Source organism: Ambystoma mexicanum, chromosome 3q (genome assembly GCF_040938575.1).
Source record: "Ambystoma mexicanum isolate Mex_15411 chromosome 3q, UKY_AmexF1_1, whole genome shotgun sequence".
Taxonomy (NCBI): domain Eukaryota; kingdom Metazoa; phylum Chordata; class Amphibia; order Caudata; family Ambystomatidae; genus Ambystoma; species Ambystoma mexicanum.
In genome coordinates this window covers 1,134,935,006-1,134,961,054 of record NC_090926.1, presented here as the reverse complement: position 1 = coordinate 1,134,961,054, position 26,049 = coordinate 1,134,935,006, and the positions used below count along the sequence as shown (strand labels likewise).

Here is a 26,049-nt window from a genome sequence, read left to right as displayed (position 1 = left end):
ATGACAGTGAGGTTTAAGACATGTGAAATTAAGATTCACCAGCTATATTATCTGGTCCACTAGAATGCTGGTGAGGGCATAAGGCCAAAGCCATAGTTAGTCAAGGCCATGGTGGAAGCAAAGCAACAAGAGTCTAAAGAGCAATTATCTTTGTTTCTTGGGTTGGTGCAGTTTTACTCCAAATTTACGGAATAGTTTGGTGAAAAAACATGAGGCACCCTATTCTCAAAGAAGACCTTGGGTGTGGGGAACACATTAAAATATTCTTTATTGAAAATAACCTGCAGAGTTCTTCTGAGGCCAACAATTGAGATTCATTTAAGGCAGTGAGCCAAGGGGAAATGATTTCTATGGTGGGGTGTAGAAATAGAACACATAAAGTAACAGAGGAAGCACTAATTGCAGAACTGAAGTAATTGGGGTACATTTGTAAACACAAGCCTAAACTTGACACCTCACACAAGGTAAGTGCATTAAGGGGCCAAGAAAATTGCAGTAGTTGTTACTAAGCTGAAATCAAAGCTGGGAAAAGGCATGTTAATGAACTTGCTGCCAGGCTCACTCTAATCCCACTAGCATCGCAAGGCAGTGTGCAGAAGCTTTGCCTGACACAGGTTTCTACTTGTGTCATGCTAAGGTCTCACTTCAAGTCAGTGCCTGCTTCGAAATGTAAATATGTGAACTGTAGCAAACTAAGGAGAATGGATAAACTGTCTGTTAGTGCTCGACTTGATCAGAATCTTTTGGTAGCTTCAGGTTGAGTACAATAGACCTTGCCAGTATTTTGTTTTAGGCAGTACAAGCTAAACCTATTTCATATACCTGAATTAAAATATCAGAATTTACGGGAAGTGCCATAGTAGCTGATTATTGTCTTAAAGGGCTGAATTCACCAGCAGTGCCTGGGTGAGAGTAGATTTACTGCAAGTGTCTGACTAGCCAAGGGCTTCATATGGAGGAGGAACATTCACTGATAAGTCTGAACTTACCTTCAGCTCTGTTTCCAGTGATGGTTCTGCAAGTAATGATCATTCTGTCTTCTTTGGCCGCTAAGCTAAACACTGTGTTCAGTTCCTCGCAGTTATCGTTGCGCACTTTGGTTACCACGTCTGTAACAAGTCAGAACACATGGATTATAAAAGAAAAGTGGCTTTCTGGGGCGAAGCCCCCTTTTCAAATACAAACTCCCATGTTTCCTATTTTTGTAATGCTGAACTCTATTTGAAAACTAATTTCAGTTGCCTCTATGTGAGAATCCAGGAATGACACTCGGACACAATGGAGTCAAGGGGCCTCATTACGATACCGGCGCTAAACCATGGGGCTTTTAGCACCATGGTTGGTGCCGGTATCGTAACGTGTCCGCCATGGGGAAATACCGCCCCATTCCAAGGTTGGCGGGGCGGTATTTCCCCATTTCCCCATGGCCCTTCCCCATTCCCATTTTTGCCCCACGGGTTATAATGGGAATGGCGAAGGCGCTAAGTACGGTACCATACTTACCGCGAAGGTCCCTTTGCGGGTCCCTACTTTAACGGCTGGTCTAGACCAGCCGTTAAGTTCAGGTCCCGCAAAGGGACCTCGTAATTAGGCGCTAATGGATTAACGGCGCCGCAGCCTTTTATGGCACCGTTAACCCATTAGCGCCAGGGTCATAATGAGGCCCATGGTATTGGCCAAAGACTTTTATTAAAATATTAGCAGGTGTAACCGTGCTTCACACAGTAATTCCTACTTCAGTCCTAGTTTGAAGTTTATTTAATGACTTTATTAGACAATATTGCTAGTCTTTCCTGTAGGAGCTAGTGTGAACAAATTGTCTTTGTTTCCAACTCTGGAGCAAGCCACATAAAGCTGACCATGACAGAAGCCTGAATCCCGTAAATTGGTCCAGCTACTTTGAGTTGGAGCATTCCGAAAAAGGTATATTTTATACATTGTCTACAGCACAGAACCTACCCATATGCCAACTCTCAGGTGTGTAGCATGTTGGAAAGTATGCTGAACACTCCCAACAGACACACACACATACTCGAGCATTGCAGGCCACAATAATTAGCAAAATGTATGTTATACTTGTTACATTGTCTACAGCATGGAACCTACCCACATACCAAATCACAGGTGCTTAGCATGTTGGGAAGTATGCTGAGCATTTCAAATAGACACACACACATACATCGAAAGCATTGCAGACGGCTTAAAAAAGGCTTATAAAAAACAAATAGAATCATTTAAATGTTATACATTTTACGTTGTCTACACCATGGAACCTAGCCACATGCCAACTGTCAGGTTTGTAGCATGTTGAGAAGTATGTTGAACATTTCGAACAAATTCACACACATATCCACAAATGTTCCTTTTGTATAGAGAGAGATAAAAGGGGTGGGGAAAGGCCTCTCTGTCCTGATCTAAGGAACAAGTTACTTACCTGTAACTGTTATTCTCCAGCATGGGTCTGGCATGGATTCACATACTCATGAATATTCCCCGTCGTCAGGCCGGGAATCCTCGGTATAGAAAAAATCAGTATCAGTTTCGTTTCTGATCTGTCTTTCTCAGTAGTAACCAATCACTGGTCTCTGGTTCATACTGCCCCCAGCCAATGACTGCCCTCTCCCTAAGCCCCTCCCCTGGCAGCCATCCTCAGATTTGGTAGCACATGAAGTGGCAGTATGACCAAGTGAAGAGCCGCAGAGGGGTAGGCGGGAGGGTTCGCATGTGAATCCATGCCAGACCCATGCTGGAGAACAACAGTTACAAGTTACAAGTAAGTAACTTGTTCCTTCTCCAGCATGGGGTCTGGCATGGATTCACATGCTCATGAATATAAGAATACATAGCCGTATACACATGCACAACCACGGGAGGTGGCACAAGGCTCAATATCAAGCAATACAACAACTCAACATTAAGCAACTCTTACCTCCTCACCAGGCTCACCTTAGGCGAATAGGTTGCGCAGCACTGCCTGGCCGACTCTGGACTCCTCCCTGGAATCCCGGTCGACGCAGTAGAATCTCGTGAAGGTGTGCGTTGACCTCCACGTAGCAGCCCTGCAGATGTCGAGCAGGGGCACACGAGACAGGAACACCGTAGTAGCAGCGATCGCTCTGGTCGAATGGGCTCTCGGACGGCCGGGCAGCGGTCGGTTTGCCAACCGGTGACAGTGCATGATGCAGCCGGAGAGCCATCTGGAAATGGAAGTCTTCGAGAGAGCCTTCCCTTGATTCACAGGTCCAAAGTTCACAAACAGCTGTGATGTCTTCCGGAAACTCTTCGTGTGGTCCACGTAGAACTTCAGCGCTCTAGCCACATCTAGCGAGTGCAGAGTCCTCTCAGCCGGCGACGAAGGCGACGGGAAGAAAACTGGCAACACCAAGGGCTCGTTGAGGTGGAAGTCCGACGGCACCTTGGGCATGAAGGAGGGGTGCGTCCTCAGCACCACCCTCGTGTCGTGAAAAGTCAAGTATGGAGGCTTGCAAGACAGGGCCTGGATCTCTCCCACTCGTGCAGAAGTGATGGCCACGAGGAATGCTGTCTTCCACGACAGAAACTTCAACTGCACTGAATGCATAGGCTCGAATGGGGCCCCCATGAGCCTAGTTAGTACCACGTTGAGCTCCCACGCCGGGGCAGGGGCCTTCACCGGCGGGAATGATCGGAACAGTCCTTTCATAAATTCCTTCACCAGACGATGAGACCACAAGGACGCCCGTCCTGTAGTTCTGGTGTAACGTGAGACGGCAGCCAGATGTACCTTGATGGAGGCGTGAGATAGGCCAGCCTTGGCCAAAGACAGTAGGTACGGCAATACTTGAGGGGCCGTAATCCGTAGAGGGTTAATCTTCTGTGCTCGGCACTAGACAGAGAACCTCTTCCATTTGTGTCCGTAGCACTTAAGAGTTGGGGATACCCTGGCCTTTGCAAGAACCTCTCTGCAGTCGGCCGGGATGTCGTATCCTCCAAACCCTAGTGCTGCAGGAGCCAGGCCTGCAAGTTCAGCGACTCTGGTTCGTGATGAAGAATGGCGCCTCCTTCTCTGGAGAGAAGATTCGCGTCCGTCGGTAGCTTGACTGGTGTGGACGCTGACAAGTCCAGAAGATCCGGGAACCAGATCTGCCTTGGCCACGCCGGTGTGACGAGGATCATCCTGCACCGGGACCTCTTGAGTTGGTTGATGAGCCGGAGCAGCAACGGTAACGGCGGGAATGCATAAAGGAACAGGCCGTCCCAGGGGAATGAGAAAGCATCGCCCTCGTTGGGGAAACCTGCTGGCGAACCTCCGGCACTTGGAGTTCGCCGCCGTCGTGAAGAGATTGATCTGCGGTTCGCCACATCATCGGAAGAGTCGGTCCACTTGATCCTGGTGCAGTTCCCACTCGTGGCACGAGCGCAGCTCCCTGCTGAGTGAGTCGGCGATGGTGTTTTTTATCCCTGCCAGATGAAAGGGTACCAGAAACATCCCTTGTGCGATGGCCCAATGCCACAGATCCTGGGCTTCCTTGGACAGGGCAGGGGATCTAGTTCCGCCCTGCTTCCGAATGTAAAACATTGTGGTGGTGTTGTCGGTGAAGATCCTCACCACCTTGCCCTTGAGGGACGGAAGGAAGGACCTGAGGGCCCAGAACACTGCGCGGAGCTCCAAGATGTTGATGTGGAGAGTCTTCTCCTCCGAGCACCAAAGGCCTCTCGCGTGGAGGCCCCCGGTGTGCTCTCCCCAACCTTCCGGGGAGGCATCCGTCGTCACCGTCACCTGGTGGGCCGGGGCTAGGAAGCCTGTTCCCGCTGTCAGATGAGCGCGGACACCCCACCATCGTATCGCCTGATGGAACGTTTGTCGAGCGAGATCCTGTCCTCGAAGCTGCCCGTCGTCTGGATCCAGTGGGCGTCGAGGAATTCTTCCGAGGGCCGCATCCGAAGTCTGCAATGGGGCACCAGATAAATGCAGGAGGACATCATTCCGAGGAGGGACTTGATAGACCTCACTTTGGCCACGTCCGTGGCCAGTAGACGTTGCACCTTTCCTAGGATGGTCCTTATCCTTTCCTCCGACGGTGAGGCCCGCTGCGCCACTGTGTCGAGCTGTGCTCCCAGAAACAGGGCGACTTGCGACGGGACCAGGTGGGATTTTGGAAAGTTGATGGAGAACCCCAGGTCCGTGAGCAGCTGGACGGACTTCGCAGTGTGTTCCACGGCAAGCTCCCTTGTCCTTGCCCGTATGAGCCAGTCGTCCAGGTAGGGGTAGAGGTGGATCCCATGCAGGTGCAGCCGCGCCGCCACCGGTGCTAGGCACTTGGTGAACACCCTGGGCGCCGATTTTAATCCGAACGGGAGGGCCTTGAACTGGTAGTGCCGCCCTTTGACTACGAACCTGAGGAACTTTCGGTGCCTCTTTAGAATAGGGATGTGAAAGTAAGCATCCTCCAAATCCAACGACGACAGGAAATCGCCCTCCTCCAGCTGTCCCAGTACGTGCTGGAGGGTGACCATCCGGAACTTCTGTGCCTTGATGTATTTGTTTAGTCGTCGCAGGTCCAGGATGGGACACCATCCTCCTGTCTGCTTCCTCACAAGGAAGCATCTTGAGTAAACTCCGGAGCCCCGAAGCCTCTTCGGGACGAGCTCGATGGCACCTTTCCTGAGCATCGCCCGTACTTCCAACAGCAGTTGAGGGACGTGATTTTCCTTCCTGGCCACAGGAGGAATGCGGGGGCACCTCTTCTGGAACTCGAGGGCGTGCCCCAGGGCCAGGGCGTCCAGCACCCAACGGTCGGTGGAGATGGACTCCCACACGCCGACGAACTTCGTCAGCCGGCCTCCCGCCGGGGTGCTTCGGCGGGGGCCCGACCCGACGGACGGTTCAATCTTGCTTGGAGGCCGCTTTGCCTCCTTGACCACCTTGGCGACGACGGCGGGATCCACCTGACTTGCCCCGTCCCCTGTAGGCCTCCTGCGACGAAGACCTTGCCGCTTGACGGTAAGTAAAGGACGGCCGTCGCTGTTGGAGCACCCCCAGTGCATGGGCCGTCTCCGTGTCTGTCTTGATCGCCTGAAGGGATTCATCAACCGCCTTGCAAAAAGGTTGTTCCCATCGAAGGGCATGTCCAAAACCTTGGTCTGAACGTCCTGGCGGAAATCCCTCGCCCTGAGCCATCCTCGTCTCAGGCAAATGCTGTTGCCCAACTGACGGAAACCGGTGTCGGCGATGTCCGTAGCCACCATAATGGCGTGGTCCGAGGCAATCTCACCTTCCTGCAAGATTTCCAGGGCCTCAGCCCTCTTGGCATCCAGAAGGAAGTCCAACAGAGGGGCGATCTTAAACCACAACTCCCTGTCGTAGCGGGCTACGATGGCCAGGGCGTTGGCCGCCTTGATGGTCGTCGCTGCAGATGAGATGACCCGTCGTCCCATCGCATCCAGTTTCCTACCCTCGCCGTCCGGAGGGGAGGTTGAAGTCGAGGCTGATGCCCCCCCCCCGCTTTCTTCTTGGCCGCCGCTGAGACGACCGAGTCCGGGGTAGGTTGCGCTCTAAGGCACAAGGGGGCAGCGTCGGGGACCCGGTAATTCTTCTCGTACCGGTCCCTCTTCGCAGGAGCCGTGGCAGGGTTCTTGAGGAGGGCGAGCCCCTCATCCCAGATGTCATAAGAAGCGGTATGGCGAGGACCGTCTTCCTTTTAGCCTTGCGCCGCTGGTAAAGGAACCCCTCCTTCTTCTTTTCCTCAGGGCAGAGCTGGAAGAGCTTGGATGCCCTGGAGATCATTGCATGGAAGGATCCAATCTCGTCGGGCGGGGCGACGGGGGACAAGTCCCGTCGTCGCCTCCGTCGTCATCCGTACCCGTCGTAGTCGTGTCCATGCCTGTATCATCCCTGTGGGTAGTGGACCGGGGGGAAGGCAGAGAAGGGCGCAGAGGCGGGAGATGAGGCCTAGGATGCGTCCTCCTCCTCTTAGGCGGTGGGCTCCCCGAAGGTCACCGCTCCGGATCCTCCGTCGGGTCTGGCTCAGGCTCCTCCGTCGGGGAAGGGGCAACCTAGTCCTTATCTCCGAGCATAAGGACTGGATGGCTGACAAAATGGCCACCGAGGTGTCCTGCGGCGCCGGAAATGACGGGCGCGAGGGCTCTTGAGGGGCCTCGTCTGCGTCACCATCGCCCTCGTCGTCGCCCTCGTCGGGATCCCTCCCGATGGGCTGTGTCTCCTCCACGACTTGGATGAGCTCCTCTTCAGAAGTCGTGTCCGTATCCACGACGGCCACCACCCCCTCCCCCCCCTTTTTCCAAAGAGGACTTTGTGGGGGTCTTCTCGATGGGCCTGAAAGACGACTCCCTCCGCGGTGGCAGGGAGACTCTGGTACCTGAGGGCGCCTCCACTGGTGTAGCCTCCACAGGCTGAGCCAGGGCCGCGGCGACATCCTCAATCGAGGTCCTAGCAGGGTGACTCACGGCCAACGTCACCTTCTGTACGCCCGGGGCCTTCACCTTCGGGGGAGGGTCCGAGCCTCGCTCCCCCTCTGCCGGAGTCTTCGAGATCGACCGGGGCCTCTCCAGAAGCTTTGCCGGGTTCTCGGACTTCCTCTTACCCGAGCCAGAGCATTGGCTCGTGGTCAATGGCGCCGGGGAGGGTGTGCCCTGCCTGGCAGCCAAGGAGGCTGACCGTTCGGCGCTCCCGGTGCCCGTGGACTCGCGGTGCTTAGCCTTTTGTTGGGCCCCTGTCGCCGGAGCACCCTCACAGGACTTAGAAGACCGCTCGGACTTCTTCTTCTTCTTCTCGCCTGGCAGGCTCTTACCTTCCAGCCAGTTGGCGAGACGGAAGTGGCGATCCTTCATGGTCTGCTCCGACATGTTTCCACAAAACGCGCAGTCCTTTTCCTTGTGCGTCTAGTCCTCATGGAGACAGTAGAGGCATAACGAATGCTCGTCCTCCTTGAAAATGTTCTGAAGCTGGCATCCATGGCAGGTCCTGAATAGCTTCCCGGGCGTCGAGCTCCCTTTCTCCTGGGCCATGTCCGGGGTAGGCCTCGGAACTTCTGGAATCCTCCAAAAGCATAACTCGACGAAATCTTCACCCTTGAGGGGCGTAGAAAACTCTGAAACGGATCCCTGTTGATCGGAAGTAGAAACGGTGGAGCTTGAGGCTCTTTTAACCGAAAACATGAGAAAATCTCCTGAAAAAAGCCCGAAAACGCAGCAAAAGCTCGAGAGCTAAGCACGAGGACTCCCAACACTTGAACGTGCGGTAAAAATCTGAGGATGGCTGCCAGGGGAGGGGCTTAGGGAGAGGGCAGTCATTGGCTGGGGGCAGTATGACCCAGAGTCCAGGGTTGGTTACTACTGAGAAAGACAGATCAGAAACGAAACTGATACTGATTTTTTCTATACCGAGGATTCCCGGCCTGACGACGGGGAATATTCATGAGCATGTGAATCCATGCCAGACCCCATGCTGGAGAAGAGGTGTTTCCCTACCTAAAACCAACACTAAGGGCCTCATTACGACCCAGGCGCTAATGGGGTAACGGCGCCGTAAAAGGCTGCAGCGCTGTTAACCTATTAGCGCCTAATTACGAGGTCCCTTTGCGGGACCCGACCTTAACGGCTGGTTTTACCAGCTGTTAAAGTAGGGACCCGCAAAGGGACCTTGGTGCTAAGTACGGTGCCGCAATTTGCGGCACCGTACTTCGCGCCTTCCCCATTCCCATTGAGCCCTATGGGGCAAAAATGGGAATGGGGAAAGGCCATGGCGGCATGGGGAATTACTGCCCCGCTGCCTCTGTTTCTCGGCTTCTCTGCCTCTCGCAGTTTCTGCTGGGTTCTTTTGCATCATTTCAGGCTTCGGTAAGGCAGAGGCTGCCTCCCAACACCTGCAAATGCCCAGAAGCCCTCCATCGGCTTCTGATATTCCCACAGCCTGTTCTCATTGATGGTCAGCTATTTTCCATGTCCTTGAGCCAGTTGGCTCCACGGAACACTCTCCAGCCCCACAGTCTCTCGGTCCATACTAAGAGGAGCACCTATCTCCACCAGCAGCACGCTTCAGTCAGCCTGCCTGTTTACATTTCCTGGCCACAGATATGCGCTCGCAACAACTAGAGCGCAACTTGTGCTCTTGGCCTTCTTTGATCTGCATTACTCGGCTCATCTTCTTCATCCCAGAATTAATGTAGTTATGGGAATGGAAGTCCATTCTTGAACTTGCATGTGAAGTCTGGGTAAGTGTTCTCAGTGATCTTTAAGGGCATGTCAGCTCTGGATCACTTGTAGGTAGAGTCTGAGAAGGTGTTTTCATAAGTCTTAAAAGGCAAGTCAGATTTTGAGGGATTGCATACAGATCTTGTGAAAATGTCTTCCGTACGCTTCCAAAGTGGAAGAGGAGATGTATGACAATATGCCATTAAGGCATTGGGCATGGATGGGGTATCCTCAAAAGAAGAGGGGGATACCATGTCTCGTCCGGTGGTTCATTGATACTCTTCCGCAGGCTGTCTGCCCCCACGTGATCCTCCCTCATATAGCCACCCCAGGGTCAGGATCAGGTAGCGGGTGCGGTCCCCTAGCCACATGGAGAGAGGTTGCTGCCGGCAAATGAGTGATGACACCACCAGATTCATTACATCTATTAACAGTAACACAAGCAATGCTACACTGCTAAAAATGCAAACAAACACAATTCTGTACAAGTTTGTAAACTAAAAGCTGGATAACAATAAGCAAACTCGATTAGAACTAGGCCTTGTGAAAAGGGTTAAAAGATCATAAACAACAAGTACATCTTCAGATGTTAGCAAAACTAGCAAATTTCTTAACACTTATTCTCCTTCAGGGCCACTGGCTGAATTTCATCATGTGTACAATGTCCACAGTAACAATCAAAACTGTAGCATCTAGGGCATGGGCTAGAAACCTATTATATGATATTATTTGATATAATATGATATGGCATTTGTAACGCGCCTATACACACATGTTTGAAGGCGCGACGAGACAAGCAAGGAGGAACAGAGGGAGGACGGAGACAACGCTCTTATTAGGCCAAGTGACATTGAGATTGCGCAAGTGCAGGGGAGGGCTAGGGGAAAAGTGCCAGGGGAAAGGGGAGAGGGGCAGTGCTGTACATGGGATCAAAACAATAACAAGAAGTGTTGGCAGCAGGTGGCAGGTGCAAGGGTAAGTGCAGACAGCAGATGTCCAAAAGTGCAGGTAGGGGGACTGTAGGGTTACAGATACAGACCCAAGTGCAAGGGTTGCCAGGAGGCAGTGCGGGTGTGCAACTGGGCGGGCAGGGACCTGGGCCCGAAATCAGAGGGTAGCCAGGTAACCAGTGCAGTATCTGACAGGAAATCAGCAGAGGAGAGGAAGAGAGAAGGCAGAAGCAAAGAGGAAGGGCTTGAGGTGCTTCCGGAACCAGAGATGGTTCTCTTCAAGTTTCAGAGAGGCAGGGAGGCTGTTCCAGAGGGAGGCCCCAGCCGAAGAAAGAGATCAACCACCAACATGTTGCTTGGAGAAGCGACTGACCCCTGAGGGAGTTGGAGGTGGAGGAGCCAAGAGCTAGAGTGGGAAGGTATTTGTGAAGAGGGAGTTGGAGGAATTGAGGACCCAGACCCCAGAAGGCCATGCGGACAATGCAGAGGGTCTTGAACTTGAGCAGTGCAGAGATTTCAGTGCTGGAGAGATACGATCCCTGGGCATGAGGCCAAGGACAAGTCTTGCAGTCCTGTTCTGGATGCATTTAAGAGGGCGGAGAGTAGAAGAAGGCAGATTTAGAATGAGGCTGTTGCAGTAGTCCAGCCTAGAGAGAACCAGGGCTCTAGAGACAGTGAAGTTCTGGGGGAAGGAGAGGAAAGGAAGAATAGCTCTGAGGAGGTGCAGCTGGTAGTTTGACTTCTTAAAGACTCCAGAGATGTGAGGAGAAATGGAGAGTGTGGAGTCAAAGACACTCCCACTTCTCTAAAGCTAATCGCCAGGGCAAAAGAATACATTTCCCTACTGAGTATGCAACCACAGTATCATGAGGGCAAAGTGAGAACATCCTAAACTTTCCTCCTATGAGAAATAATATTTGCTAACAGGAGAGATCTTAATAATGTCCTTCCATCTGCTCTATCATTAGGACAAAGGATGAGCAGATGTTCTCTACATCTTGCCTCCCACTCACTCCATAGCCACATTCTTTCAAGGCCAGTGTTATACATCCCAGCCCTTCAGGCAATGCTAAAGCCAGCAGAGATTTAACATGGACTGAGAGTGCACAATCAAATATCATAAACCTTAATGTTGTTTGCGTTAGAGGAGTTAATAGGTCACATGAAAGTAATTAGTAAATACTGAAAAGCATTGTCCCCCGCCCAGTCCTCTGTGGGTGTCAGAAGAAAAATGTTTGTTTCACATATTTCAACATTGTTTGTTTATTCATTTATATTGCGAGCCCAACCCGGGGATTATCTGGGCGCATTTACGTGTTACAGAAGGAGTAGCATAGGTTCAGAGAGGAAAGGTACAATGGATAGTATACATTACAAAATTATAATAATCATATACCCAATGTTTACAAAGATACATTCAAGATAATTACATGTAAGGAATGTTATGGGCAATCAAACATCCTGAGAGAAAAGTCATGATTTAGTGTGTTTCCTGAAACTGTGTAGGGATGGTTCTACTCTTAAAGTTACCGGTAGAGAGTTCCAGAGTATGGCTGCTTGTACAGGAAAGCTGCTGCCCCCTGCTTTCTTAAGCTTATATCTGGGAACCTTGAGACGATGTGCGCGTAGGGATCTAGTAGGTCGCTCTGATGTGTTTTTGGAAAATTTGTCAGCTAAGTATTTAGGCACTGAGTTTGTGAGGCATTTGAAAGTGAGGGATTAAGATTTGAAGCTAATTCTGTCCTTCACTGATTTATTATTACATCTGAGAACTGAGATATGTTGTGTTCTGGGAAAGTTTAGCGTGGTTCTTAATGCATTATTTTGCAATATTTGTAGTTTATGGATATTTGGTTTGCTCAAACCTATGTATAGGGCGTTACATTAGTCTATTTTAGACAAGATTAAGGCCCTGGCCAGGGTGGTACAACTTGAGGCCGACAGGAAAGGTTTACATGCATTGATAAGTTTACAGGTGTATGCAGTAGCAGAGGCTGTGGCATTGACTTGTCTTTTTAATTTAAGAGTCGAGGACCTCCTTAGAAATTGTAAGGTTGTTTCCATCAATATTAAAGGATTTAAAATGGTTAGTTAGTTTATTTAGTCTTGTCGTAGAGCCAATGAAAAGGAGCGCTGTCTTATCATTGCTAAGACAAAGGCCACGAGTAGCCATCCAAGCTTGGATAAGTTAAATCTTGTTAAGCAAGATAGAGGGTGTTGTCAGCATAGTTAGTGTAGGAGACACCCAGATTGTCAAGATCGTCAAAAAGAGACTTAGTGAATAGGTTGTACATCGTAGGAGAGACTCTCTGTGTTACTCCACATGTGATAGGAGTGGGCTCCGCTGAAGCAGTTGGTAAGAAAACTCTGGTGGTTCTATTATCCCAGATAAATGTCATCCAGGCCATGGTTTCGGCGGAAAAGTGGGTTGCAAATTTTAAGTGATTACATAAGACTTTCTGATCCACTAAGTCGAATGTGGCTGAGAGATCCAAAAGGAGGAGGAAGGCAAGTTTGCCATTGTCCCTAATGTTATCCATTTGGTTTTTTAAATCGATTAGAGCTGATTCTGTTCCATGTTTGGGGCTGAAACCAGATTGACGCAAACCCAAGAGATTGTTAGTTTCAAGGTAAATTTGTATCTGTAGAAAGGGCACCCTGTGTAGTATTTTCAGGAGAAATGGAACCGTTGTTATTGGTCTGTAGTTAGTCGGGATGTTGGGGTCAAGGTTCAGCTTTTTTTAGAGTGGGAGGACCCAGGCGTCTTTTAAATTGGTCGGGACAGTACATGCATTGAATGAGGAGTTTATTAATGTTGTGATGAATGGCGCTAGTTCCCTAACTGCTTCTTTGATTATCATTGCTGGGCAGGAATCGCCCTGGCATCTAGAAGGTTTGAGGGATGACATTATGGTCACAACTACGTGAACAGAGACTGGTCTGAATTGGAAGCATTTACCCGGTTTTGTCGGTTGCATACAAATTGTTTGTTTTACAACTGTTCGAATGACAATTGACCTTTTCACAATTGACCGAATTGTGAAGGTCAATTGTACCATATATGTTGGGGGAAACCCCCCACAACCCCCCACCCAATGCCAAACCCCCCAACACCCATATATATATATATATATATATATATATATATATATATATATATATATATATATATATATATATATATATATATATATATATATATATATATATATATATATATATATATTCGGTCAATTGTGAAAAGGTCAATTGTGACCCTATAAAATTCGGTCAATTGTTCATTCGAACAATTGTAAACGAACAATTTGGGTAATACCGTTTTGTCTGGGCCAACAGTAGTTTCTGCAAGAGGGAGTCTAGAGAGAGGTTGAGGTTTTTAGTTTCGATTTTATTTTGAAGGAGATCATTTTTGTTGGATAGGGCATCTTGAATATTTGTCCATCATGACTTGTCCTTGGTACAGGCTTCAGTTGGTGGAGTAGGGGACTCTAGCTCTCTTAAGATGGTGAAGAGTTCTCTGGTGTTTAAGTTGGCATTGTTGATTCTATTGTTATAAATGTCTCTTTTAGTTTGCAGGATCTCCGATTTGTATCTGGGAGTGATTTTGCAGAGTTTATCCTTCTTCTTTATAGTGGGGTTATTTTTCCACAGTGATTCTATGCTTCTTTTTTCGTTACGGAGTACTTTGGGGTTAGGAGTGAACCACGAATTTAGATGTGCTTGAGGTGCTTGAGGTTTGCCTTTGCACAGTTTTTTTTTTTTAAACGTATTTTTATTATTTTTATAGATAGTACAGAAGTAAACAATACCCAACCTTCCCATGTCACCCCCCCCCCACCCACCCCGCTCGGAAGAGAAGTCCATGTTCAAATGTCCTCGGTATCGATTAAGAAGTGAAAAAGTCTGTCATTTTCATGGAGTGCGGACACTGTGCCATATAGTCTGATTGGAGATACTCTAGTACCCCTCCCCATTCTTTTGTGACGGCGCCTTGTGTTCCTTGGAGATTGTGTGTTATCTTTTCCATGGCCATTTGGGACCAGACCTTATATAACCATGTGTATAGCAATGGTGGATCTTTCTTCTTCCATCCCTGTGCGATCGTGGCCCAGGCCGCTATGACCAGGCCCATGAGACTCCTCCATTGCGCTTTAGTGAGTGTTTTGGCATGATTAAGTCCGCAAAGCCAGAGTTTCTCTGGAAATCGTTCCGCTTCTGGGTATATCTTTTTTAGTTCGGATATTACTTCTATCCAGAAGCCTTTGACCTTTGAGCAGTCCCACCAAATGTGTCTCCACGTGCATGCGTCTGTGCAGCCTCTCCAGCAGCGGTTTGATGTGTGTGGGAACATGCTCCATAGCCTCTCTGGGGTGTAGTGCCATTGTGTGATAATTTTAATCCACATTTCTCCGGTTTGGGCAGCTCGGGTTAATTTGGGGATATCGGCCCATAGCGACTGCCACTGTTGTAGTGTGATGTCTTCTCCCAGTGTTTTTTCCCATTTTTTCATGTATGCCCACTTTATGTCTTCCTCCTGCGTATTTATGAACTTGTAGAGAGTGGAGACTAGTTTTCTGTCTCCTGAGTTGGTAAGGAGAAACTTTTCAAAGGCGGTAAGTTCCCTCGTCGCTGTGTGTGTTATCTCGGGTGAGGACAGCCAGTGTCTGAGCTGTTCATATTTATATCTGTCCGCATTTGTGAGGTTCCATGATGTTTTGCAGTCGGCGAAAGACCTCATATCCTTGTCCACGTACATTTCCCCAATTTTTCTACAACCAGCTTCCTCCCAGTTCTCGTATGCGCCGTGCTCTGTCCCTGCTGGGAATTGCGGATTCCTGCAGATAGGAGTGAACGGGGCCGGAGCAGTGGTAATGTTCCCTTTCCGAGTCTGCTCATCCCAGGCATTCAATGTGGCCTTCATGTTCCTGCGACCGCTCTGTCCTGGGTCACCCAGATCGTTCGCTGATTGTCTCCCAGCCATTCTTTTAGGATCCAAAGTTGCACCGCTTGTTAGTAGTTCTTAAAGTGAGGGAGCGCTAGGCCCCCCTCCTTGGTGTGTGACGTGAGAACTGATCTGGCTACTCTGGGGGGGGGTTTCCTGTTCCAAATGAATGACGAGACTGACTTTGCCAGTGCTCTGAAAAAGGAATCTGGGATCACGATCGGGAGGGATTGGAAGTGATACAGTAGTTTAGGGAGGATGTTCATTTTTATCGATTGGATTCTTCCCCACCAAGAGATATTTAGGGGACACCACCGCTCTAGATCTTTTTGTATTCTTGCCAGGAGTTGGGGGTAATTTATTTTATATAGTGCCTCTACCTTCTGTGTGAGAGTTATACCCAGATATTTTATGCCTTCCTCTGCGACTTTTAAGCCAAATTGCCCTGCTTCTCTATTCAGTGTTTCTCTGTTCCCAGTTAGGAGTAAAATTTCTGACTTTTGTTTGTTTATTTTTAGGCCCGATATGTCCCCGAACTCAAGTAGGTGGAATGCCGCGGGGATGGACTGGGATGGGTGTTCGAGTGCCAGTAACATGTCATCTGCATAGGCAATTACCTTATGTTGTTTACCCGCCATCTCGATCCCCCTAATTTGGTCCGATTCTCTAATTTTAATTAGTAGTGGTTCTAGGAACAGCTCATATAGGAGCGGCGATAGCGGGCAGCCTTGTTTCGTTCCCCTAGAGATTTCCACCCTCTCCGTGACCTCCCCATTTACCGCTATTCTTGCCGATGGGGAGGAGTAGTTGGCCTTGATCATATTGATATATTGGTTCCCGAATCCCATATGTGCCATGGTTTTGAAGAGCATTGACCACTCTACCCAGTCAAAGGTTTTTTTTGCGTCTAAAGATAGTAGTACCGCAGGGGTGAGGGATATGCTCTTTTTTCTGTTAGATGAACTAGCCTTCTCGTGTTGTCGTGTGTCTGCCTCCCTGGTATGAATCCCGATTGGTCCGGTTTAATTAAGGAGAGAAGCAGTGGGGAAAGCCTGGCTGCCAGGATTTTTGTGTATATTTTTGAGTCTAGATTGATTAGGGCAATCGGTCTGTATGAGCCTGGGAGGGTGGGGTCTTTCCCTTGTTTGTGGAACACCAGTATTTTAGCCTCATTCATGGATGGGGTAACATTCCCACTATCTCTAAAGGTGTTTAGCAGTCTAGTGAGGAAGGGGGTGAGGAGGTCTCCATATTTTTTATAAAATGGGGCTGTGAAGCCATCTGGGCCTGGTGCTTTGTTGAGTGGGAGATCTTTTATTGCCTTCTTCACTTCACTTTCCGTTATCTGGGCCTCAAGTTCCGTTCTGGCCTTTTCTGGTATTTTTTGAAAAGGGAATGATGTCAAAAATCTGTTTTGGTCTGCCTCATCTGGGTGTTCAGTAGCATAAAGGTTCTGGTAGAACTCCCTGAACGTGTCCCCTATATCTTCGGTGCACGTCAGCAAATCTCCTTGTGCATTTTTAATGTTCCGGATGGTCATTGTTTTCCTCTTTGACGAGAGTAATCGGGCTAGATATCGGTCTGCCTTATTAGCTTTTATATAGTATCTCTGTTTGAGGTATAAGAGGGATCTCTGGGCTTTCTTGCTACGGAGGAGTTCAAGTTGCCCCTCTGTGTGTTTAAGTGACCTTTTTAGGTTCCTGGTGGGGTTTGCCAATAGTTCTTCCCGGATTTTGGACAGCTTCTTTTCCAGTTCAGTTTCCCACTGCTGTGATTGTTTATCCCTTGTTGCTTTGAGGGCTATTAAGTGGCCCCTGATTACTGCCTTGAACGCCTCCCACACCGTACTCAGGGCAATCTCCCCTGTATCGTTATGTTCGAAGAATTCTGTGATCTTGTCCCTAATGGATTCTCCCATCACTGGATCTGACAGTATCTCCTGTGGAAGTTGCCACCTCCAAATTCCTTTCTCTTTCCTTGGGGTCAACAGATCCATACAGAGGGGTGCGTGGTCTGACAGAGAGATGGGTCCCAGCTCCATGTTTTATATTTTACCTAAGTTCCCCACTGACACCAAGAAGTAGTCAATTCTTGACATTGTATTGTGGACGTGTGAGTAATATGTGTATCCCTTGGTTTGACCTTTGTGTTCTCTCCATGCATCGCACAATGCCATACCTTCCATCCGCCGTTTAAGTCGTTCTGATGGGGCGCCTTGGTGATGGGGCCCACCCGCACTCCGGTCAATCTGAGGGTGCCAGGCCATATTAAAGTCCCCTCCTATGATTATTTCACCTTTCGCATACTCCTCCAGCCTCCCCATCGTGTCTCTCAGGAAGCCATCTTGGCCCGTGTTTGGGGCATATATGGAGGCTAGTGTCAGTGTGGCATTGTGGAGTTTGATATTGGCGAAGGCGAATCTTCCTTCTTTGTCGGAGTGTTTGTCGATCAGGCTTGCTTCCAGACCCTCCTTAACTACGATCATCACCCCCGCCCTCTTCTCTGCTGCGTTGGATTGTGCCATTATTTCATAGCCTCTGAGGCGAATTTTCCCCCTATCCTGTGCTTTGATGTGTGTCTCCTGGAGCAGTAGCACTTCAGCCTTTTCTTTCCTTAACATGTTCTCCACTTTTTTCCGTTTCACGGGGGAGTTCAGACCCCTTAAATTTAAGGTTACGAATCTTATCTTTCCCATTTCAGTTGCCCTTTCTGGGTGCTCTTTTTGCCCGAGTTGAACATTCCCCATTCTCTTCCGGAATGGTCCCCCACCCACGCCTCCCCCCCAAACTGTAGGAATGTCCCCCAATCGTTAACTTTATTCCAACTTGTGCTCCCAAGGAGGGCCCGGGTACCTAAGGTAGCTCTGGCGTTCCGCCTATCGCTCCCTGTCCTCTGTAGACTCGAGGTTAACATTGCGGGGAGTCCTAAACCCCACGTCATCCCTTGGCCTCGATGTGAGTCGCTCCAGTTCCACACCGGGCCTACTGAGTCTGTTCATTACGAATTCCATCATTGGGTACTGTTCCGCATAGCATGTTCTGCCTCTGGGCACTGAATCTCTTGAGCTGTGGATTCACGTCCGTTCGATTGTTTTATTTGACACTTCATTTCCCCTTCCTTGCCGTTTCCTTTTCTGGCGGACCCATTCCCATCCCCCTGGTCTGCTCTGCTGCTCCCCCTTCTTTTTTTCGTTTTTGGACGATGGCTCATCTGTCTGGATATCCATGATGTTCAGCCCCTCTTCCATGGTGGTCACCCTCCTTTGCTGACCCTCCCAGTCGAACAGTAGACCGAAAGGGAATGTCCATTTATATTTTATCTCTCTTTTGACCAGTTCCCTAGTGAGTGGGGCCTTTTCTCTTCTTTTTTGGAGTGTTACGGCAGATAGGTCTTGAAACAGCTGAATTTCCACCCCATTCATCCTGATTTGTTCTAGCTGCCTCGCTCTCCATAGTATGAGTTCTTTTTGCGGGTAGGATGATAGAGCTGCTAACACGTCTCTGGGTCTCTCCCCTGGAGCCCCAGTGTGCTTTGGGCCCACTCTATGGATGTTGTCTATCCCCACTGCCTCCGAGTCTAGTGCTTCTATGATATCCCTGAAGACCTCCTGCACCGCTTTCCTCAGGTCCCTGTCCGTGACCGATTCTGGCATATTTTTAATGCGTATGTTCGATCTGCGGGACCTATTTTCTAGGTCCTCGCACTGTATTTCCAGATTGTGGGTCAAACGGACCAGGTGCTCTTGTGTTTCGCTGTTTTGTAGAGCCTCCTCTTCTGCGTTTTGCACTATTTTTTCCAGGGTATCTGTCCTTTCTTCCAGGTTCGCGATGTCGTGTTTAACATCATGGATTGCCTGCTGCATGTCATGTTTGTTTGCGGCAAATTGGTCCTGGACTGTCGACATGAGCTTATCTTGTAGCTCTTTAAACCAGGAGTGAATATCTTCTTTTGTTGGGGGTAGGTCGCTGGAGGCGATGTGGCCCGCTTCCGACGTGGGCATTGACGGCATGGACTCCAGGGGCCTACTTCTCGTCGATACTGGGGTCTCCACTGCCCACATCTGTACCAGGCTGGAGTCCTGCTTAGCGGATTGCTGGTTCTGTTGGTTTCCCCCTCCCTTCACTTTCGCTCTAGACATAGTTCCCACAGATGAACACCGCCGCAATTCTCGTCCGTGTCTACCCCTCTCTGTTCGATGGCTGCGCGGTGTTAGCTTGAGCGGTGGCCCTAGGAGGGTCCTGCTGCGTGCTTCGATTTGGGCCGTTGGTGGTTTTTGGGGGGGATTAACTCACCCTTCTGCGCTTCTCTGTCCCCGGTCCAGTTTCGTCGTGCATAGGAGGGGGGGGGGAATGGACCTCCCTTGTTGTGGCTATCTTGTCAGGGCTTCCTGTGGTTCCCGCCACCTGTTATGGCCGTGTGGGGGGATGTGGGATTCCCCCTAGCGCTCTCAGGGTCCGCCTGCCGCTTCGCAGGGGGGGAGATCTGGCGCATGGGGGGGCCTCACCTTCCAGTCCACCGGGCCGGGGACTACAGCCGGTGCCCCTCGGCTCTGGGCATCGGGTTGCGTTCGATGCGTCTCTTGCTTCTCCCCCGCTCCCTCCACGAGTTCTGCCGGTGTCGGGAGGCGCCAATTCCACCTCTCCAGGCCTCCGACTCTCTGATCGTCTCTGTGGGCGCTGCAGTGCTGGGCTTCACTCCTTCCCGGGCAGTCCGTGCTGTCTGCCTCCTCTGTATCACGCGGCGATCCGTCTCGCCCTGTGCCGCGTCGGATGGTTCGTGGGCGCGGTGGGGGAGGGGGGATTCCTCTCCGCGGCGTCTCTGGATGTCGGGGCTCGGGGAAACTTCTTCTGTGTGCGTCCTGTGTCTTTGGACTATATTCGGCACCGGATGTAGGAACTGCCACCCTCCGGATCATTGCTAATTACGGTGCTGCTGAGAGGCCCGGCTGGAGCGAGTCTCACTCATGTCTCCCTACTCCGGCAGCCATCTTGGAATCCGCCGCCTTTGCACAGTTTTAAGGGTGCTATTTTGTCAATTGCTTGTTTGATGGTGTGCTTATAAAGTTCTACAAGCACAAATGATAACCCAAGTTAAACATAAATAAAACATTAGAGAAAACCTTTTCAACTGCAATCATATCTACATGTCACCTGTATTTGGGGCCTGTGATGAAGTTCCCTGTCTGTGTTTCGGCTAGAGCCTGAGGAGGCAACACGGCAAATGTACCACCACCCGCTACATTAATGGGTCCAGGTACATGGTGCAAAACCTGCCATTCCCGTCCCATTCCTCAAAGCTTTGGTAGGGGACAGCTACAAGGGATTGGCCATGTACCCTTGCCCTTTCATATGTGTTAGTGTTGGTAAAACGTTAATATGTTCTTCAGTATCTTTGCAGTACAACTTTTCTCAGAATCAAACATATCTCACCAGTATTCGGCTTGGGAAACAGAACGGTGCAAATCCAAAATGGCAGCCAAGCCTCAGGCTTGGCCTGTCTTGCTGTGCTCAGCGGTTGGAATAGAACTCACTCCAATAGGACAATCCACTTATGATAATCACACACAAGACCCAATAGATTCCCACAGCTGTACCTGTAGGAAAGTGGGCAGCCCAATGCAGGGGCCATGTCTCAATAAATAGGACGTGTGAATTCCTCAAAGTTTGAGAGTTTGGAGTTGTCGAGCGAGAAGTGTTTGGAAATGGACGATAGAGGTGGTTAAGGAAAATATGAAGATGGAGTAGGGAAACTAGAGAGAGATGACTGAACAGATGAGGAGAGGTGTAGAAAAGAGTGCTAAGAGGGAAATTATAGACAGTGGCAGTGGAGAGTAGAAGGATAGTATCGACAAGATTGGAGGTAACAACAGTGGTGCAGAGAAGGAGATTATTTAGATGGGGGTTGGAGGTAATGCCAGTGGGATGGAGAAGGAGGACATTGAAGATGAGTTTGTGAGCAAGATCAGTGGAGAAGTGATGAAGTGTATAAAGGAGGATAAAGAGAATAATGAGGAGGTTGGAGGAGATTACCAGGAAGCAGATGCTTAGATAGTTGTGGAAGAGTGGAGGGTGTTAGGGAGAATTCTCTGTTTAGGCTGAATTTCCTAACCTAGTGAGTCCCCCAGCAGCTTTGCTGGATTTTTGGAGTTTGTTTTTTTCATCCTGCCATGAGTGAGACTCTTTTTCTCCCACTCTTGGACATGAATGTGTGTAATTCCTTTGAATGTCAATGTGTTCTATGGGCTATGGGGTCTTTTACTCCATAGGGTCTCATATGTTTTTCTATGTGTGTTACACTGCACCCTCTGTGCCGTAACACTGGGGCGTCCTAGCGGACCTCCATCATAGACTCCATACCCGGGGACTGACTACTGTCTCCCCGGGCATGTAAAGTCACCATTGGCTTTACTAGACCTAAATTTACTAACAGAACTAGTACAAACCATCCTATTGTGGACGTGCTAGTAGGGGTAATTCGATTACTCCCGGGTCTGTTATTCGAGGGGGCTCTGTCCCGTCCCCCCTCGTCGAGTTTTGGCTGGTGGCAGTGGAAACTACTTGTTATATTCGACCCCGAATATAACCCTATGGGATTCTTCCCATTGTTGGAGTTTAATACCTTTTTGCCGTTAATCTCTAACATACCACCGGTTTACTTATCTTAAATAAGTCTATCGGATGGTATTTTCTGCCAGAACTCGGTTTTTGAAATGGCGTCTGTGTTCGTCTCTGTGACCCCTAAACCAAAGGTTGAGCCCTTTGTTCCACTTTTGGCGGGCTTCTGTACAGAGACCCTCCAAAGTGGTGCCATTCTGTCTGGGTTACCACAGGGGTGTGGGAGGGGGTTTAGGCACCCTGGACTGAGTTGCCTTGCCAACTCCGGTGGCACTCTGGTGTGACTGGCCCAAGTGGTGAGCCTCCCCGCTCACCACTTAGCGTGTTTTGATTGACAGCTAGGCTGCATGAATGGGGGTTTTCTGCATAAAAGCAGGGCTTTTGGGACTGGATCTTGAGAAGTCGCCACAGGACCTAAGAATCCGACGAGGGTAAAGCTGAGCCGACCTGCAACGACGACACCTCCGGTGGAGCCCTGCTGAACCGACTCACCACTTCCCGACGACAGAGGAGATCTCCCTGCCGGAGAGTCTCTTCCCCTGACTGGTGGGAACAACCAGTCACCTTTGCTTTTTCTTCGCTCCAGGACGCAGTGGTCGAATTGCCCGTGCAGAGCACCTCGGCAACCGGATAGCCACTACCCCTGTACCGCGACCAAAAGGTGGTGCCTTGTGATGGAGCAACCGCGGCTGGTCTCTTCCCTGGTGGTGCAACGATCTTCAACTTGCCTTTGACGACGAGATAATCTCTTCTCTTGGCAAAGACCCGACGTGCATCCACCACCAGGAACAACTGCCCCCGCCGGAGCTGTCTCTCCACAAACAAGGTACCGTGTCCGCCTGGCTTCCCTTTCTGCCGGATAGAGTGAGGTGTCTGAATCCTCGCCTTTCACTTGGGTCGCCTCCAACCGGTCTTTAACTTTCTGTTCTGAACTAGTCCAAACTTTCCATAACAATCTGCGATAAAGACTCGAAGCGCATTTCCACTGAGACACTTTGTGGGACATATCGCCTTGCCTCTCTCTGAGTGGGCCTGGCCTCTGAACTTTGTGATCTGCAGTAGACCCTGCCTTACTTGCCTTGCATTTGTCCGTTGATTTCATAACCTGCCTTATTTTTCTCTCCCGACCTAACGAATACTAGAGTGCCATCTAGGTTAAAGCATACACCTCTGTCTGCAAATAAGTGATGCCGGTGAACTTAGACTTGTCGAACTATTGTTAGGGGGATTGATCTTTTTCTTCGTATAGTAATTGTGATTGAAGTTGTTTGCCATATTAGTGCCAGAGTGTTTTCTATAGATGTGTTGTTATGAATAAATACCTTTATATCTTTACACCGAAGCCTTGTTCCGTGTTTGCTTGTTCTACTGTGTAGATTGCCCTATATTGTATACTCCACATACTGCCTAACTCTTCTTGAGGGAAGTCTGACTGCTCAGCCACAGCTACCAAGTGAATCTGTGTGGTACAGACTGCTACCAAGTGGGTTTACTGCCAAACACCTGTAGTCCTAAACCTTTTGCAGTGGTCCCAGAGGGAACTGCACAGGTTTCCGCCTAACAGAGGGCTATCAGAGATGAGGTTGGAGGAAGAGCACAGGATAGATCATGGAGAAGGGGAGTTGAGGATACAAAACCCCCTGAGAATTTAGCAGAGTTGTGGGGTATGATATATGTGGAGTGGCATCAAGGAGGTAAACGAGGAAGTGGAGTAGAAGCAAAGTAAAACAGATATATATGAAGTGGTAGCAGTGATTGAATTCCCAAATGGTAGGTGAGGTTGGGTTGTTAGGGATTACAGCCAGGACCCTAAGAAAGGAAGCCAGTGTATGAAGGTCCCTAAGAGACCCACGAGAAAGGATTTTCTGAAAACAACTACAAGCAGAGGAGCCTCAGACAAGAAGCAAAGTACCTGACATTACAAGCATTGTGAGACAAGAAAGAAGTGGAGGAACTCAAGATTATGAGTGACTGAGATGCTGCCTGGTAAGGGAACCCGTCGGCTCAACCTCAATAGATTGTCAGATGTATTTACGGAGTGGTCAATCTCTTAGTATATTGCCACTTAGCTGCTGAGAAGCACACTGGTGAACATATCTTTTTTTCATTTGATGTCTGTCTGAGGGGTAGCCACCCTGTTGGGACAGGTATTCTGTTTGCCTAAATGTACCCATTCTTTTATTTAAAAAAATCCCCCATTAATAAATCCTTACATAACAATCTAGTGTTGATCCTTCTTGACTTAAAGATAGACCCCTCTGCATATGCACTACTTTACTTTTTTACATTCAGACCCAGATGTTTAGCTCAAAATAAAAGCTAGCTACTTCTTTTTTGCTGCAAGCCCCATTTTGTGTGAAATCAAGAATTTCTGTATCCTTGACATAGAGAGGGACAGGATTAAAATCTCCCCTAAACTTGGGGGATCACCTCCTGAAGGACCAGTGTGTGATCAAAGTCTGGTAAAAACCAAATAAGCAGGGAAAATAGACAGAACTGCCATACCCCTCTGAGTTGGGAGTGGAAGAGTATTCTCGTCCTTAAAGCCCCATCAAATGTGAATCAGTGTGGATTAATACAATCAGGTAAAGGAGAGGCTTGAGGGCCCAGCTGGTTAATCTTGTTCCAAAAACTTCACCTGAAGACCGGTCAAAGGACTGCAGGAAGTTGAAGAAGGCCACATGTAGGCACCCTCGAATCCTGTGACAGACTGCCATATCACAAAATCCAGCACAAAGGAGTGGTTAACGTTGAAAACACCAAAGTAAAAGCTATCTGTAAGCTTGAGAAATTGTAATTGGTTATCTGTAATGCACTTAGTACCCAGAGGTTTCTAAGCATGGACCCGGGATCGAACCTGTGTTGCTCCACGTCGTCTTGCTTCTAAGGCTAGCGTGTTGCCCCTGAGCTATCTTCCCAAGACGAAATCTAAGGGGTCCAAAACCACCATTAATTTTTTAAGGCTGGCTGTACAGCAGCCTCCTGAGTCCACTTTCTGGATATGGTCCTATCAGGTGCACACATTCTATGAAATCCCGGACCAAGTCCCCCTCATACAGACTGTGATCTTAATGGTGTCCATAAGGGTGTGATTAAAGCATTCAGAACACCCATTCCTCTTTGGGTGATATATGCCATTCTCAAGAAAAAACCATCAGAACTCAAGAGGTTTATTGGAGACCATAGTAAGAAACATACTTATGCCGAAACCCTTTCCTCCATTTCAACAAATCCAAGAACATAATGATGCCACTTGATGCCCCTTAACACACATATTTCCAGCCATTTAGCCTAAATATTTACAACCAGCAACACATACATCTTTAACACACCTTTAAGGTTAAAATATATGGCAACCTCATCCCGAGGACCTTATAGTATCTGCTAGGTTCATCTGAAGAAGCTTGGTCTTACGCATCTTGTTGCAGACTGCATACTCCATGCACTCATTCACAGGCTCTCTATGATCTTGTCCATTCCTGGCCACCATAAATAAATACAGATGATCACCTTGATTTTAATGATTTTTAAATGTCCCTGATGGCCCAAATCAACCACGTTGTCCTGCATTTCTTTGAAGACCAGCAACCTTCGTCCTCTGCACACATATTCTCCACTTAGCTCATCCTTTACTTTGCTCTACTCTATTATAGCCTGATTTGTTACTTCCTGTGCCCAGCCCTTTTCAACAAATTCCTTGAGTAATTCATGTGTTTTTATCAGTTACTTATTTATTTATTATTAATGTGATATAGTTTAAATTTAAACTTTACACTTAGTAAATAATTATACATATTGTTTTATCAGTTATGCATACAATGTCCCATTCAATATTTTGACAACCTGGTTAAACTGAAAGACCTCATAAACATCCTCAGCAATTTGGCTCTCCTCTTCCCCATTCCCAACAGCAGAAATAGAATATATCGATAAAGCACCTGCCACCACATTCTTACGATGCACAACATGATCCATATAGAAATTAAAGCCCTGCAATCCGGTTATGCATTTCACAATTCTCCTTTATACTCCATCCAAACCTTTCCTATTGAAGATGGCCATCAATGGTTTGTGGTCAGTCCTGAGCCCCAAGGGCTATCCCAGAGTTATGAGTTGATCTTTTCTATGGCCCATAAAGAAGCAAATACTTCTCAAACTATCACTGAGTGTCACTTTGGCCCAAGGTTCCACAGCATCTTTGACGGATTTAGAGGCAAATCCATTGTGATTTCCACATTACCGTTACACTACATCAGAGAAATCCCCAACCCGACCTCACTCGTGTCAGTGTGCACAACCGTGTCAAGTGCCTACTTGAACCCTTTAAGCATGGGGGATTTCAAGACCTATA

At 48.8% G+C, this 26,049-nt stretch overlaps 1 protein-coding gene across 3 annotated transcripts in view; it reads right to left on the bottom strand.

The window, feature by feature from the left end:
- Window positions 1–26,049, bottom strand: part of LOC138447680 (adhesion G protein-coupled receptor E1-like) — a 908,650-nt gene that overhangs the window by 169,532 nt on the left and 713,069 nt on the right. For all 3 annotated transcript variants that reach the window (XM_069603943.1, XM_069603945.1, XM_069603944.1), the window contains one exon: window positions 990–1,109. In XM_069603943.1, the coding sequence (XP_069460044.1) occupies window positions 990–1,109 (120 nt within the window). The remainder of the gene's footprint in view (window positions 1–989; window positions 1,110–26,049) is intronic.